The sequence below is a fragment of the Sapajus apella genome, unplaced genomic scaffold (assembly GCF_009761245.1).
Source record: "Sapajus apella isolate SASKATOON/1434 unplaced genomic scaffold, GSC_monkey_1.0 scaffold13, whole genome shotgun sequence".
Lineage (NCBI taxonomy): Eukaryota > Metazoa > Chordata > Mammalia > Primates > Cebidae > Sapajus > Sapajus apella.
The window spans coordinates 34144032-34157260 of record NW_022436953.1 but is presented as its reverse complement, the minus strand read 5'-3'; the positions used below and the strand labels follow the sequence as shown (position 1 = coordinate 34157260).

General features: G+C 54.0%; 1 protein-coding gene across 1 annotated transcript in view; it reads left to right on the top strand.

Annotated features, from left to right (window-relative positions):
- TCERG1L (transcription elongation regulator 1 like) overlaps positions 1-13229 on the top strand; it is a 206868-nt gene that overhangs the window by 45224 nt on the left and 148415 nt on the right. Inside the window, exon 4 of the mRNA XM_032282028.1 lies at positions 1933-2121. Coding sequence (XP_032137919.1) covers positions 1933-2121 — 189 coding nt within the window. The remainder of the gene's footprint in view (positions 1-1932; positions 2122-13229) is intronic.

The following is a 13229-nucleotide window of genomic DNA, read 5'->3' as shown; positions in this document are numbered from 1 at the left end:
GGGTCTGTTAGGGAACTCTACATTTTACCCAGTTTTTCTGTAAACCTAAAACTGCTCTATAACAAATTATATTTAATTTAAAATATCTGCGTACACCCGTCATAGGCAATTCAGAAAAAAAGGAGAAAAAATCAGCCATAATTCTGCCATCTAGACATGTTCATTATCACGACTTTCTTCTATTTTTTAACCACGTCTGACATCATAGTGTTGAATACCTTCTATATGCCTCCAAATCTCTAGCTCTCATCTGGATGTTTTCCTTGAAATAGGGACTCGATAGGTGTGGCACTGAGCCCATCCCGAAACAAACACGGTCCCCTGCCTGCCTGTTTCCAGTAAGGCAGGCAGCATGAGGACATTCAGACGAGACTCCGCAGGCTCTGCTCCCTCCCGTGGCTCCACTCAGAGTAAAACCCAAGTTACCCTGCGCCTGTGTCCTGTGTCTGCCGGCAAAGCCTGGCTGCCCCCCACCCCGCACCTCCTCATCTCCCGTATTCTGTGCCTTCTGCGCTGCACCCCAGCCCTGCTGGTCTCCTCGCCGCTCCCGGAAGGTACCACACAGGCACCAGCCACAGGGCCTTCGCACGCCTGCTCCTTCCCTAGGGGTCAGTGGGGCGCCTTGCGTCATGCAGGCTTTTACCTACTTGTCGCTTCCCAGGGAGGACTTCCCTGGCCACCCCAGTCACAACTGAGGCCCATGCACCAAGGCTAGATGCCCCCTCCCTGCTTTCTCACCGTGCCCACCAGCCTGGAAAGTGCAGAAAATCAACAAGAAGAATGCGCACCCTGCCCCTTCCCTACCCCCGAGGAACCCTCCCTGAAGGCCAGCCTTCCCAGTGTTTGGTTCACCGCTCTGTCCCAAGGAGCTACAGCTAGAAAGTGCTTGGCACGTGTCAGCTAAATAAAGACTGGGTGACTGAATGACAATATGTCGTAGGAGTGTAGACGATTTTCAACTTGTTTTATGTACTTACTGGGTCATGAGCCACCCACCATGGCACTAACGATCCTCCTTGATGTGACCGTACTGACCACTGACCATCCCATGCCCGGTGCACCATCCTTCGTGCAGCCGCCCAGCTTCCACTGATATTTCCAGCTCCTCCTTCAGCACCTGTTTCCTAAGGCACTGGGCATGTGGATGGGTCACACAGGACAGGATGTGCCAGACCAACAGTGGTGAATTCTATGAAGGTTGTTAAAACACATTTCCAATTGCTGTCCAGAGCTGGCCAGACTAAGCTTTCACCATCCATATAAAATGCCACCGGTAAAATACTTCTTAGAAACCACATTTATTTGGGGAACTGAGGAGTCTTTTAAAAGAAAGAATGTTTCAATGAAAAGGCAGAGTGAGAAGCAAACTTTCAGACGCTTCTGGATTCCAAGCTTGCAGCCTGACTCTTCTCAAGGAGCGACCCGTGCTGAGCTGGGTGTGGGTTTCTCCCCTGCGGCAGCTGGCCATGTGACCACCACTCCCTGCAGGGCCCGGCTGAGCCTGTACACTCTGGAAACCTCTCTTCACCCTGGCCACAGCTGCCCCTTCTTCCAGACCACCCCCGCTCTCTTCTGTGGCAGTCCTGGGATCATTTCTGATTAGGTACTTAACACACGGGCACCAGGGTCAAGTGGTTGCTCTGTAAGGCACCTGGGTCCTGGATCATCCCCTGGCGATGTAAGCCTTGCGGCTCACTGAGCATCACATGGCCCTGTGTGTGTGCAGGGTGCACGTCAGCGTTTGACAGATGGAGAGCTCATCGCAAGCACTTGTTCTGCAGATGCTGGCACATACTGTGGGCTTCATTAAAGAGGGGTAGTGCCCCCCTCACCTGCTTTCTGGGGGCTGAGATCTTGCTGTAGTGAGATAGGCATCTGTCACCTGCGGCCCTGGGCATCCCCTTGCTGACCCTCTGTGTCCCTCTTCCACAGGTGGCTGCCATAACAGCCTCAAGCTGACCAGCAGCCCCGCCATCGCCATCGCCACTGCTGCCGCTGCCGCCGCCATGGTCTCCGTGGACCCTGAGAGCCTCCGGGGCCCGTCCCCCTCCAGCGTGCAGCCCCGCCACTTCCTGACCTTGGCACCCATCAAATTACCCCTCCGGACGTCCCCCTTCTCAGGTAGGCTCAGAGCGCGGTCCCAATGCCCAGGGCTGCCTTCACGTGTGCACCAAGGCTTCCTGGTTAGATGCCACTGGCCTGGGCCCAGGTGCTGTGGGACATGAAGCCCAGCTCTGGATGAGGGGGAGCATTGGGCTGGGGTCGTTTGGGCTTTGCTTGACTTCAGACCCAGCAAATGCACCCGACTCCACTGACCCACCTGGTCAAGTCCACCGTGGCACTTCCTGCCGTAAAGCCACAGTGAAAGGTTCCGTTTGAGGACATGAGACTTCTCTTTACTAACTGGAGCGCAGGGGGTCATGCCTGTGTCCGGGGAGTGTGAGAGCCCCAGGACGCTGTGATTTTCTTGCGCAGGACATGGAGGCCGCGTGCTGGCGTGGAGCCTGGTGCGTGAGCCCAGAGCCAAGCTGCATGCTGACCCCCCCAGGCCACATATCCAGTTTGCATTCTGGCCCTGTGAGGGACACAGGGGCTGGGGTCCCACTGACGTGACAACCGGGAATACCAGAGGCTTGGGCCGACACAAAAACACCTGAACTCATCTATGTAGTGGATGTGCTTGCTTTCTGAGAAGTCCTCAGGGCAGGGGCTGGGAGGGTGGCCGTCCTGGTGTCCTGAGAAGTATAAGATGCATTGATGAGGCACTTGGAGTAGATGGGAGGCCCCAGGCCCCATGTGCAGCTCTGCTGTCCCTACGTGTTCACAGGCACAAGTGTCTGTCCACTGAGTGTACCCTGCACGCATTGGGGCCCAGGCATCTTTGTGAAATGCCTGCTTTTCCAAACTCAGCAACAACAGCTCCATTAATTTGGACTGGCAGTGCCAACTCTCGGGATTCAGGAGCTCAGGATTTACTCTCTTATTTTGGTTTTAGTTTTTCATGTGAGTTGGTAAACTTGAAGAGAATTCCGTGGAAGATTGCATTACTATCATTAATTGCTAGATTATCAGTGGCAGGAAATGTATCACTAGACTGCGTAGACACACGCACACACATAAATATATACGTACGAGTTTATGGAAGAAGACAAATGCCTCGTTCCACTGCTTTCCAGTTTCTGGAGTGTGTACAGTCTGTGGACTTGGTTGCTGGTAAATCTAACACGGGCCTTTTCAACCACGGACCTTTGGCGTTGGCTGTTTCCGTGTTGGCTTGGTGAATTAGTTGATAAGCAGGATATTGTATTCTCAAGATCAAAATCGTATTTCTGTTTCAGCATGTCAGCGAACGTGCATCTAGGGTGTGATGGGGGAAATAAATAAAACACATGGATAGTCTCGGTGTGGGACATAAATTACGGCTGTGTCAAGAATTTGGTTAAACCTACCAGTCCATTGACACGTATTAAGGGTAACTCACTGTTTTCAGAGAAAATTAATCTTAGGGCCAAAAGCCGTGTACATCAGGGGCAGCTGCACTTCCCGTACCTCTTACATGATTTATGACATGACATAACAATTAAGCATGCATGCTTTTATACGTTTCCACAATCAAATTTGCTATGATGCCCACTCAGTTAGAATGAGACAGGAAGCGCCGTTATCTGTCCTGTAGACGACTGGAGAAATGGGCTGGCAGAAAGATGAAAGGGTGTTACTCAGAGGCAGCTCCTGAAATTGCCTTCCCCGGGCTGGCATTGACCCACCCGACCTGGAAACCCTGCCCCACAGGTGCAGGTCGAAGTTGAAGTGCCATCAGGAGGCGGGGTCTGGACCGGTGATGAGCAGGTCTGGGCTGTGAGCAGCGTGGCCAGTCCCGGGCCTCACAGGTGGGTGCGGTACTGCCAGAGGCACCCCTGGTGAGGGCTCCGTCGGGAGGCGGGGTGCCTGGTGGTGCTGTCCTGGCGGCCTCCTCTGGATGCGTGAGCGAGGCCGCTGTGCCCACAAAGAAAACCATCCTAACATTTCCCTGGGGTACTTTCTGAAAACCAAGACTTCACGGAGATTGAGGGATAGAGAGCTGGCCTCTCAGGGCCGTTCGGGCTGTTTTCTAACACCTCACAAGAGCCCCACAGAATGAGGGGGAGCAAGGCGTGGGCTCTTCTGATGGGCAGTCTCAGCCAACGCCTAGGCAGCCCCCTAGGACATTTCTGACAACCCATAAAATAGATGAACTGGGCAGGGGCAGGACGAGGATGAGCCATCCCATGGAGGGAGTGGCCCCCACCTTGGGGAGCGGAAACAGAAGGACATCAGTGCGAAGCAGGTGCCGATGGACTCAAGGACGCAGCTCACTCCAAAGTTTGCTTTACATCCAAACGATGTTATAGAAGGATGTGATGTTTCATTTATCTGCAGAAGAAGAATCCTGTTTTTATTTGGAAGATGACTCCCACTTTATGTAAATGAACTTGACTGTTTCGCTCACATCCTTGGCTTTGATAGGAAGGTCAGTAACCTCCGACCTCCTCGTCGCTTAGCTTCACAGTCCCCAACTGGAGGCGACTCTGCAGCCCAGAGGACGTCTGGCAGTGTGACTGTCCGTGCTTTTTGGTTGTCGTGACATGAGGGTTGCTCCTGGGGCCTGGTGGGGAGAAGCCAGGGAAGATGCCGCAATCCTCCAACCCCTGGCAGCCCCCGTGGTGGAGAATTGTCTGGACCAAAGTGTAGGTACTGGCTCTGTGGAGAAGGCTGGGTTTGTATTACTAGAACTCCACTTACGGCACCCCGAAAAGCTATCTGGGGGCGCGGTGAGCTCATCTGGGAGAGGTCATGTGCCAGTAGCCGGACCCTGAAGGAAGTGGGCTCTGTGTTGGAAAGAACCCACAGTCATAAAGACTGCACGGAATTAGGTTCCTTGCAGGAGATTCAGCTTAAGTAAGATGCCACATCACACTTAGAGAGCCCTGTGACCAGCTCCAGATTCAGCCATGGACCGGGCTTCTTTTTCAGAGTGGTGACGGCATGGGTGGCACGGCTGGTCCCTGCTGCCCTCCCATGGGATGGGGTATCCCCCGGTCTCCGCTTCCCAGGGGTGTGTTTACCAGGCTGGCCCCTGCCAGGCAGCAGGTCACCAGCAGGGGCTGTGTCTTTGTATCCTTGCTCTGCCCGCACCCAACACAGCAGTTCCCCTGACTCCAGGGACCCGCTCCCTGCGGCGCGTTGACTGGCCAGGCACAGCCTGCTCCTGCTCCACTCACTCACAGAACTTCCTTTTCCTTTGAGACGGAGTCTTGCTGTCACCCAGGCTGGAGTGCAGTGGTGTGCTCTTGGCTCCCTGTAACCTCTGTCCCCCGAGTCTAAGCCTTTCTCCTGCCTCAGCCTCCCTAGTAGCTGGGATTACAGGTGTGAGCCACCACGCCTGGCTAATTTTTTGTATTTTTAGTAGAGGTGGGGTTTCACCCTGTTGGCCAGGCTGGTCTTGAACTCCTAACCTCAAGTGATCTGCCCGCCTCGGCCTCCCCAAGTGCTGGGATTACAGGCGGGAGGCACTGCACCCGGCCAGAGTGATTCTTCTCCTAAGAAAGATGGTATTTCTTTATAAAACTCGGCCCACCATGACTGAAGTGTCAGGTGAGAGGAGCGAAACATGAGTGAGGACTTTCGGTCTCTGGTAGAGCAGGAAACTACCGCGCACAGATATGAAAGGGCCGTCTGCCTGGGAAGCCATTTGCCACCTGTTCTTTGCTTCAGGAGCTATTTAATGGCATAAATTTAATGTTTTGTCCCTCCGCAGAACAGCTGGGAAGTGACTGCGTTTTTGTTCTTTCAGTAACTTACCGGCCAAGCTACGTAACAGTCAGAAAGTCTCCACGCCGGAATTCTACCGGGCAGCCTTTCGTGTGGCTGTCGGCTTTCCTCACTAGCAAAAGCTGCAGATGCTAAAACAGCTTCTGTAACCACAGCCATGCAGACATTTGGGAATAAGGTCTTTTTTTAAATCATCCAGGAACTGTTTCCTCCTCCACTATCATCAAAAATGTCATAATACATATTAACATTTTAAAGATGTTCAGAGACAAAAATACCGTAGCGGCATAATTGCGTACACCTCAAGATTCCTGAAACCCATCGGGCTGGTCCGGGAAAGACGTGTTCATTTCTAACGGAGGGATTGCGTTGCCTTTAGTGGAAAACTTACTGGATTTACACAAAGCGACAGAACCCCTTTGCGTACTTTGTTGCCCATGATAAGTGAATTCTTCTTGAGAATGCAGCTGCAAGTCTCTGAGCTGGCGCTGTCACACGGAGGCGTGGCAGGTGCGGACTTTCCTGAGTGGAGGCCCCGTTGTTGGGCTCCACAGGGCAGAGCTGCTTCCACAGGGACTCACTCCTAGGAGCAAAGTCTGGTTCAACCGTCTAGAAAACGATGCTCCTGGGACCTCGTGTTCTTTCTGAGTCGCTCCGTTCCCTGCTGCCGTCCCTGAGAAACACCTTGACTTTACCTCAGCCATCTCCGCTGTTGGCTCCAATTCACCCTCTCTTTGAAGAGAAAGTATGGAAATAGATCACGTACACCACAGCATGTACAAGGCCATGTCCACTGGAGAGAATGTTGGTACAACGGACACCCAGCACCTCCCTCTGAGCCTGAGAAACTCCATGTGTCCAGTCCCCCAGGCCCTGCCCCCGGCCTCACCTCCCGCTCACCCTGCAGGTGACTAGTCCCCTGAAGATGTGCCAATTATTCCTTTGCTGTTTTTTAAAAATATGTTTACCACATGCATATCTCTAGACAACATATTGCATATTTTAGTATATGTTTTTTTAATTTCACATAAATGTTAACACAGTGTGTGGATTATTCTCAGCCTTTTCGCTGAGACACGTGCATTCTGTAAGGTCGTCCCTGCCGGCATGTGCAGTGCTGGTGCTGTCACACTCCCTTTTGTGCAGCATTTGTTTGTATGAAGTCATGTAATGCCTTGTCCCCTCTGCCGATGGGGGACTTATCCTGCCACCTGAAAGGTCAGACTCAGTTGTCCCCTCCTTCCTGCTGGAAGCAGCATCCTCTCAGGTGTCACACCTGCTGGTGCCACCTGGGGCATCTGCACAGAACCTTCCAGCCTGGCGCTTCCCCCCCAGTGCTCCATGGATAAGAATGAGGCCTGCCTCCAGCTCAGCCTCTGCTCCCACTGGAGCTCCAGGTTGATGGACGCAACCTCCTCCACTTCCCAGTGTGCCCCTCAAGCCTCACCTCTTTATAAGGAAGCACAGATGCCCCAACCCATGCTTCTGTTTATGGAAATCAGAAGAAAAACACTTGATTCTCCTCTGGTCTTTCAAGTAAACCTTCTTCACCCCTTGCCACAAAGACTCTACAGTTCAGTACTTGGCCGGGGTCTGCCCAGGAGTTCACGCCTCACTCCAGAGGCTGTCCTGACACCTCCTTTTGCCTGATGCCTCCTACCCAGCCCCCGGCATTGCCATCCTCCTCCCAGCCGACGCCGAGTCCACAGTGCCTCCGCCTCTCTTCGCCCACCTGCCGGGTCCAAACCAACAAGGCCTATGGAGCCAGGTGCTCGCGACTGCTTCTGCTTCCACTCCGCCCTGTTTTCTGCAGAGGAGCTGGAATTCACTTCTTAAGGACCCTTGTCAGAGCAAACCTCCCCTGCTTGCAACCCCCAGGAGCCAGGTGCAGTGGCACACCTGTAGTTCCAGCTACCTGGGAGGCTGCAGCTGGAGGATCTCTTGAGCCTGGCAGTCAGAGTCAAGCCTGGGCAACATAGCGAGACCCCATCTCTAAAAATAAATAAGTAAATAAAAATAAATAAATAACTACAACTTAACAAAAATCCAGTGATTGCCTCCCACGGAGCTTAGAACAAATCCCAGCTCCTCTGGAGTCTGGGGTCACTCTCTGTGCGGCCCTGCCTGCACCCGTGCTTCCTGAGCAGCCCTCCATTTGTCCCCATGGCCTCAGCCACACCGGCCGGCCGGTGGCTCCCTGATCCATGAGGCCAGGGCTGCCCTGGGCTCTTCGAATTGCCGGGCCCTCTGCCAGGACACCTTCCCCCATCTGGTGCTGCGCCTGCTGGCCTCCGCCGTCAGGCCTCAGCTCCAGCACTTGGCCTGACCGAGTCCTCCCGTCCTGAGGTGCCCCCTGGAACGAACTCCTTCTCCTCACCGTTGTGTTTGCTTTTTAGCGTTTATCATCGCCTGCAGTTCTCTTTGGTGTCCGCTTCTGGCCTATTTTCTCTCCCCCACTGGCATGTCAACCCTCAGGGGCAGGGTTCTCCCATATCTATTTACCACCGAGGCCCTGGTGCCAAGAGCAATTCGTTGGACAAAGTGACCTCTCATTGACTCTTTGCTGAATGAATAGCATGCAGTCCCACCTGTGCCCTGTGGTCAGGACCCTCCTCACCTTGCTCTGGGGTGTTGGTGGACAGTTCTCTGTCTTCTCTATGAGACAGTGCAGAGATGGCTCCCCTACTTTGCAGATGTTCACCCCGCACCCACCCAGCCCAATCCCAACACACAGACAAACATCGCCAGGAAGCCTTCAGCAAGGCAAGCACCAATCACCCGCCCTCAACATGCTGGTCAGCTCGACATTAGCCGGAGTCTCTAATGGGGAAGCTCAGGCAGAGAGTGAGGTGATCACACCCCACTCGCCACAATCTTTAGGGACTGAAATTTCCCAGAATCCAAAACCTTCAAGCTGAAAGGCCTGTGATCCCCTGGGCAGCCGATTCCATCACTTAAAGCTAGGAGGCAGGGTCGAAGGCCAGTTTACCTAAATCCCAGTACAAGGAAGGGGCAGAGTGAGGCTGAAACTTAGCAATCCTTTTCAAAGGACTTTCCCAGGAATTCTTTCTTCTGTACCATTGTGAATCCCAGCCACCAGCCTTAATTCCTGTCCGTCTATAGAGCCACTGTGCTAAAATCAGTAACCCAGTGGCTGCGATAGTGGCTGGGCCCCTGGTGCTGAAGGGACGTGGGAGAACTTCAGCTGTGCCAGCCTGGCGCGCACAGCCTGAGAGCCTGTGAGAGGCTGGATATACCTGCTGTGCTGAGGACCCTCAGGGAGAGGGTGTGACCGGCCCAGCAGGGAAGGCGCCAGGGCCTCACTCGGGCACATGGCGGTGCGTGCTGCCATCCCTGGCGGTCCCTGTGGTCTTCAAGCAGGGGCCAGCTTTAGAAGCGCCCCTGGAGGGAATGTGGGGAGTAGTTGGTCTGCAGACAGATGGGGCAGAAAGGAGCTACCCATGGCTGCTTTAATGAAAGCATCATGCAGGGCAGAAGGTTGCTGTGCAGGGCGGAAGGTTGCTGTGCAGACCGTGTTGCTGTAGCCACAGACGGGCCATTGTCAGAGCGTACTCACTGCGGCGGGAAGAGCAGTTGCTTCCTGAGCCAGGCCACTTCACTTAATTTGTGGTAACAGCACTGTTGGAAACAGTATCCAGGATGGGTGGCAGTCAGACGCGGCGAGAGTGACACGTGGTTCAGGACTTGGTGGAGGAGCGGTCCCTGATGGATGCACATTGGAGACGGCTGGTCTGCAGCTCACCCTGGAGAATCTTCCAGTCCCAGCACACAAATAGACCCCTTTTGGTCTATTTGAACGAGATCCACATCCTAGGGGAGGATGGCCTGTGTTCAGGAGCATGCAGCCCCGTGTTCGTCCAGGGGTCTGGGTGGGAGAGAGCTGACATTTTGCTCTCCGTGCTTAAACTTCTAGAGGCCACGTGGGAGTTGCTTTGAGCAAACATCCCTAAAACAACATGGGCGCTTCAGAGTAGCTCCAGCTGTGGAAAACTGCGGCAGGTCCTCAGACAGTTACATGTGGGATGACCATGTGATTCAGCAGTTGAAATGGGGGTCTCAAACAGGTATCTGCACACCCATGTTCATAGCAGCATTATTCATTATTACACAAATGGTGGAAGTAATCCAAGCGTCCATTGATGGGTGCATAGATGAAGAAAATGTGGCATATCTATACAGTGGAATATTATTCAGCCATAAAAAAGCAGGAAGTGCTGGCACCTGCAGCATGGATGAACCTTCAGGACATGATGGTCAGTGAAACAAGCATGTAGGATTCCACTTATCTGATGTCCCCCATTGGATTCATAGAGTTAGGTAGAAGGGTTGTCACCAGGGATGGGGTTAGAGGAACAGAAAGTCAGTGTTTAACAGGAAAGAGTCTCTGTTTGGGAAGGTAAAATAGTTCTCATAGTGAGTGTCCCCTACCTGCAGTCCGGGAAGTAAAAATTGCATTGCTGAAAGATCTTTTGTCTCAGTGCTAATTTTTCTTTGAGGCACCGAGCATCTATTTCTAACACAGGGCACTAGGCTCCTGGGCTGGGGAGAAGAGAGGTGAAGAGGGTGCTTTAGGGTCGGCCCCGGGCAAGAGCTGCTTTCCACCAGTTCAGTGTCCCTTCCCTGCCACAGCTCAAGACTGGCTCCATTCACACCTCAGCAGGTGATGAGTGATGGCCAGGACTCCGTTCACACCCCACGTGCATCTGCTCGGAATTCCCTGGGTTCTTGGAATGAGATTCCCTAGCTAGGATATACCAGCCACCTTTCCCGGTGGAGGGTCTGATGAGCACTCACTTAGAACCCTGAGGAAAGATTTGGGGGAGCATAAATAAGAAAACAAGAATGGACCACAATCCCTCCACCTCCAGTGAACACCTGCAAGCCTTTCAAAGGCCCCCACTCGGTGTGTGAGTGAGATTAGCCTGTGTCTGTGAGGTCACATCTCACACAAAGTCCTTGCAATTTCATTTTACTTCTTTTAAATTATGAACCTCCAGACCACTTGCAGAAACCCCGTGCAGTCACGGCGTCTGGTGGGTCTCCGTGGACGTCTCTGGGAGGATCTGCATGGGAGCAAGGTGGGCTCTGCCAGTCTGCCTCAGGCGTGCACGCGGCATGCGGCTTTCTGTGGTTGGGCAGGGCTCCTGCCTGGTCTGTGCTACCTCGTTGGCAACCCTGTGTCTCAGCTCGTGCCGCTACACTCCCCCAAGTGTCCCTGGCTGCCCTGAACAGTGTCTATTCCTGTGTTCTCTCTGAATGCTGGCACAGGTGTGTACTCCTTTTGGGAGCAGAGCTTTCTTTGCTGGAAGGAGACCAGTGTTTGAATTATTCCGTGCACATGCAGAGAGTGCTGCCTTCTCTCCCCAGGTTCTGATTTGCCCGGCTGAATGCTTTTGCTTTCCTGCAATGATTTGAAAAGGAGGGGACACAGCCTCGGCTGCTCATGTTAAGCAAACCAGTAATGTGTGAGCTGGCGCGTGTGGCCATTATACCCGTGGAGCTCCCGGCCAGGTAGATCCAGGAGGGGGAGAGTGGCTGCATGATTTCAGATGTCATGGTGATATATAGTTTGAAAGTTTGCACAAGTAGAAAGAAAGCTTACTTCTGAGGCTTTCAAAAAAGAATCAAATTTATAATAACCACACACAAAAAAAAGCAATGTGCTGCTGTGCTGAGAAGACCCCAGCGTGTGTTTGCCAGGGCTGGAGATAGACACTGTCCTCCAGAGACTCAGGGACGCTGCTTTAAACCGCCACCGGGGAGCCGGGTGGAGCCACTGTCAGGCCGTGGAAGTCCTCACGCTGGGGTAGTGGGCTGGCTTTCCAGAGCTTGCTCTGTTCCCTTAGTTTTCTTTCCTCGGTAGTGATACTGCATCTGCAAAGAAGGCAGGAGCCACTGCGTGTATTTGCTTAGGACAATGGACTCTAGCAGGCTGCGAAGAGTAAGCCTGAGCTTTTGTAAATAAATCATTTTGTCCCATCCCCCACTTGATGAGTGGGTCTGCCGCCCCGCTTTCGTGGAGTCCCTGCTGGATTCCCAGCATTAGGCTGGGTTCTGAGTGTTTACAAGTGAGCACGGGAGGGAACCTCCTCCCTTAGAAGGACTTAGTGCCCCAGGTCAGAGCCATGGCCTCTGGGCTCCAGGTCAGCTCCACCTGATTCTGCCTCTCCCTGGGGTGGGGTGGCCGGTCCTGCTGAGGGCTGGCCTGGGGCATCATTCCAGGATGGGCATGACCTGGAGGGCTGGGCACCCCAGAAGTCAACTCTGAGACAAAGACTGGATGTGAGCACGGGTTGAGGGGACTGTGATGGGAGCTGAAGAAACCTCTGCCAGGCGTGACACTGGCACCAGGGGCTCATCTCTGCTGGGCGGGGCACCCATGGCACCGGGGGCTCAGCTCTGCCAGGTGCGACACTGCCACCAGGGGCTCAGCTCTGCTGGGTGGGACACCCATGGCACCGGGGGCTCAGCTCTGCCGGGTGGGACACCCATGGCACCAGGGGCTCAGCTCTGCCGGGGACTTGGGCAGAAAGCCTAGTGCATTTTCAGAGCGTCTCATTCAAGGAGCAAAGCCATCCTTTTTTCACTCACTCCCAGCTGCATGCATGTGAGGGCAGCATGGGGCTCTCATTCCCCGTGTTCCTGCCTGCCCCGAACTAGGCCAAGATGGCCCTCCAGCCAGACACAGGCCAAGGCAGAGAGTCTAGGGCATCGAGGGAAGAAGCTGTTGGCCTGTGTGGGAGACGCAAGGCTACGGGAAGGTATTGGGCACCAGGTGTGGCCAGCAGCTGGAGTGTGGCCCTTAGAGCCAAGGAGAGCAGAGAGAGAGAGATCAGACTGGTTTGCTTTGTGACTTGACCTCTCTCAAGTTCCTAATGAATGTGGCCTCCGTGCTGGGGACATGGAGGACTTCCTGTCATTCTCACAGCTCTGTCATTTCCTGCCAAGGCCCGGATCCAGAGCCTGGATGGCGTCTGGGCGTTAAACAAAGGGCTTTCAGAAGCAGTGGCTGTTGTGAAAGTGACTCCCTGCTTTACTGTGAACCAAGGTGCAGGCCATAGGGGAGGCCCCGGGCCCCCGGCTGCTCTTCAGGCTCCCTCAGGCCTCCCTTGTTATCAAGGCCACTGTTCCCCTTGGACACCATGGCCATGATGCCCGCTAGGCAGATACAGGGACCAGGGTGGAGTTTTATAGGATGAATGTACTGAGAACTGGGGCCATGACTGGGCCTCAGGCCATGGGACCGCACAGTGTGTGGTGGGTGATCGTCATGTCTTCACTGAGTGAAGGAAGAAGGTGGCCTGTGTACATGAGGGATGAGGTTGAGGATGAGAGTATGCGGGGCTGGCTGGAGGTTCAGGGTGGGAGTGGACGGGGCTGGAGGGAGGGAGGGAGGT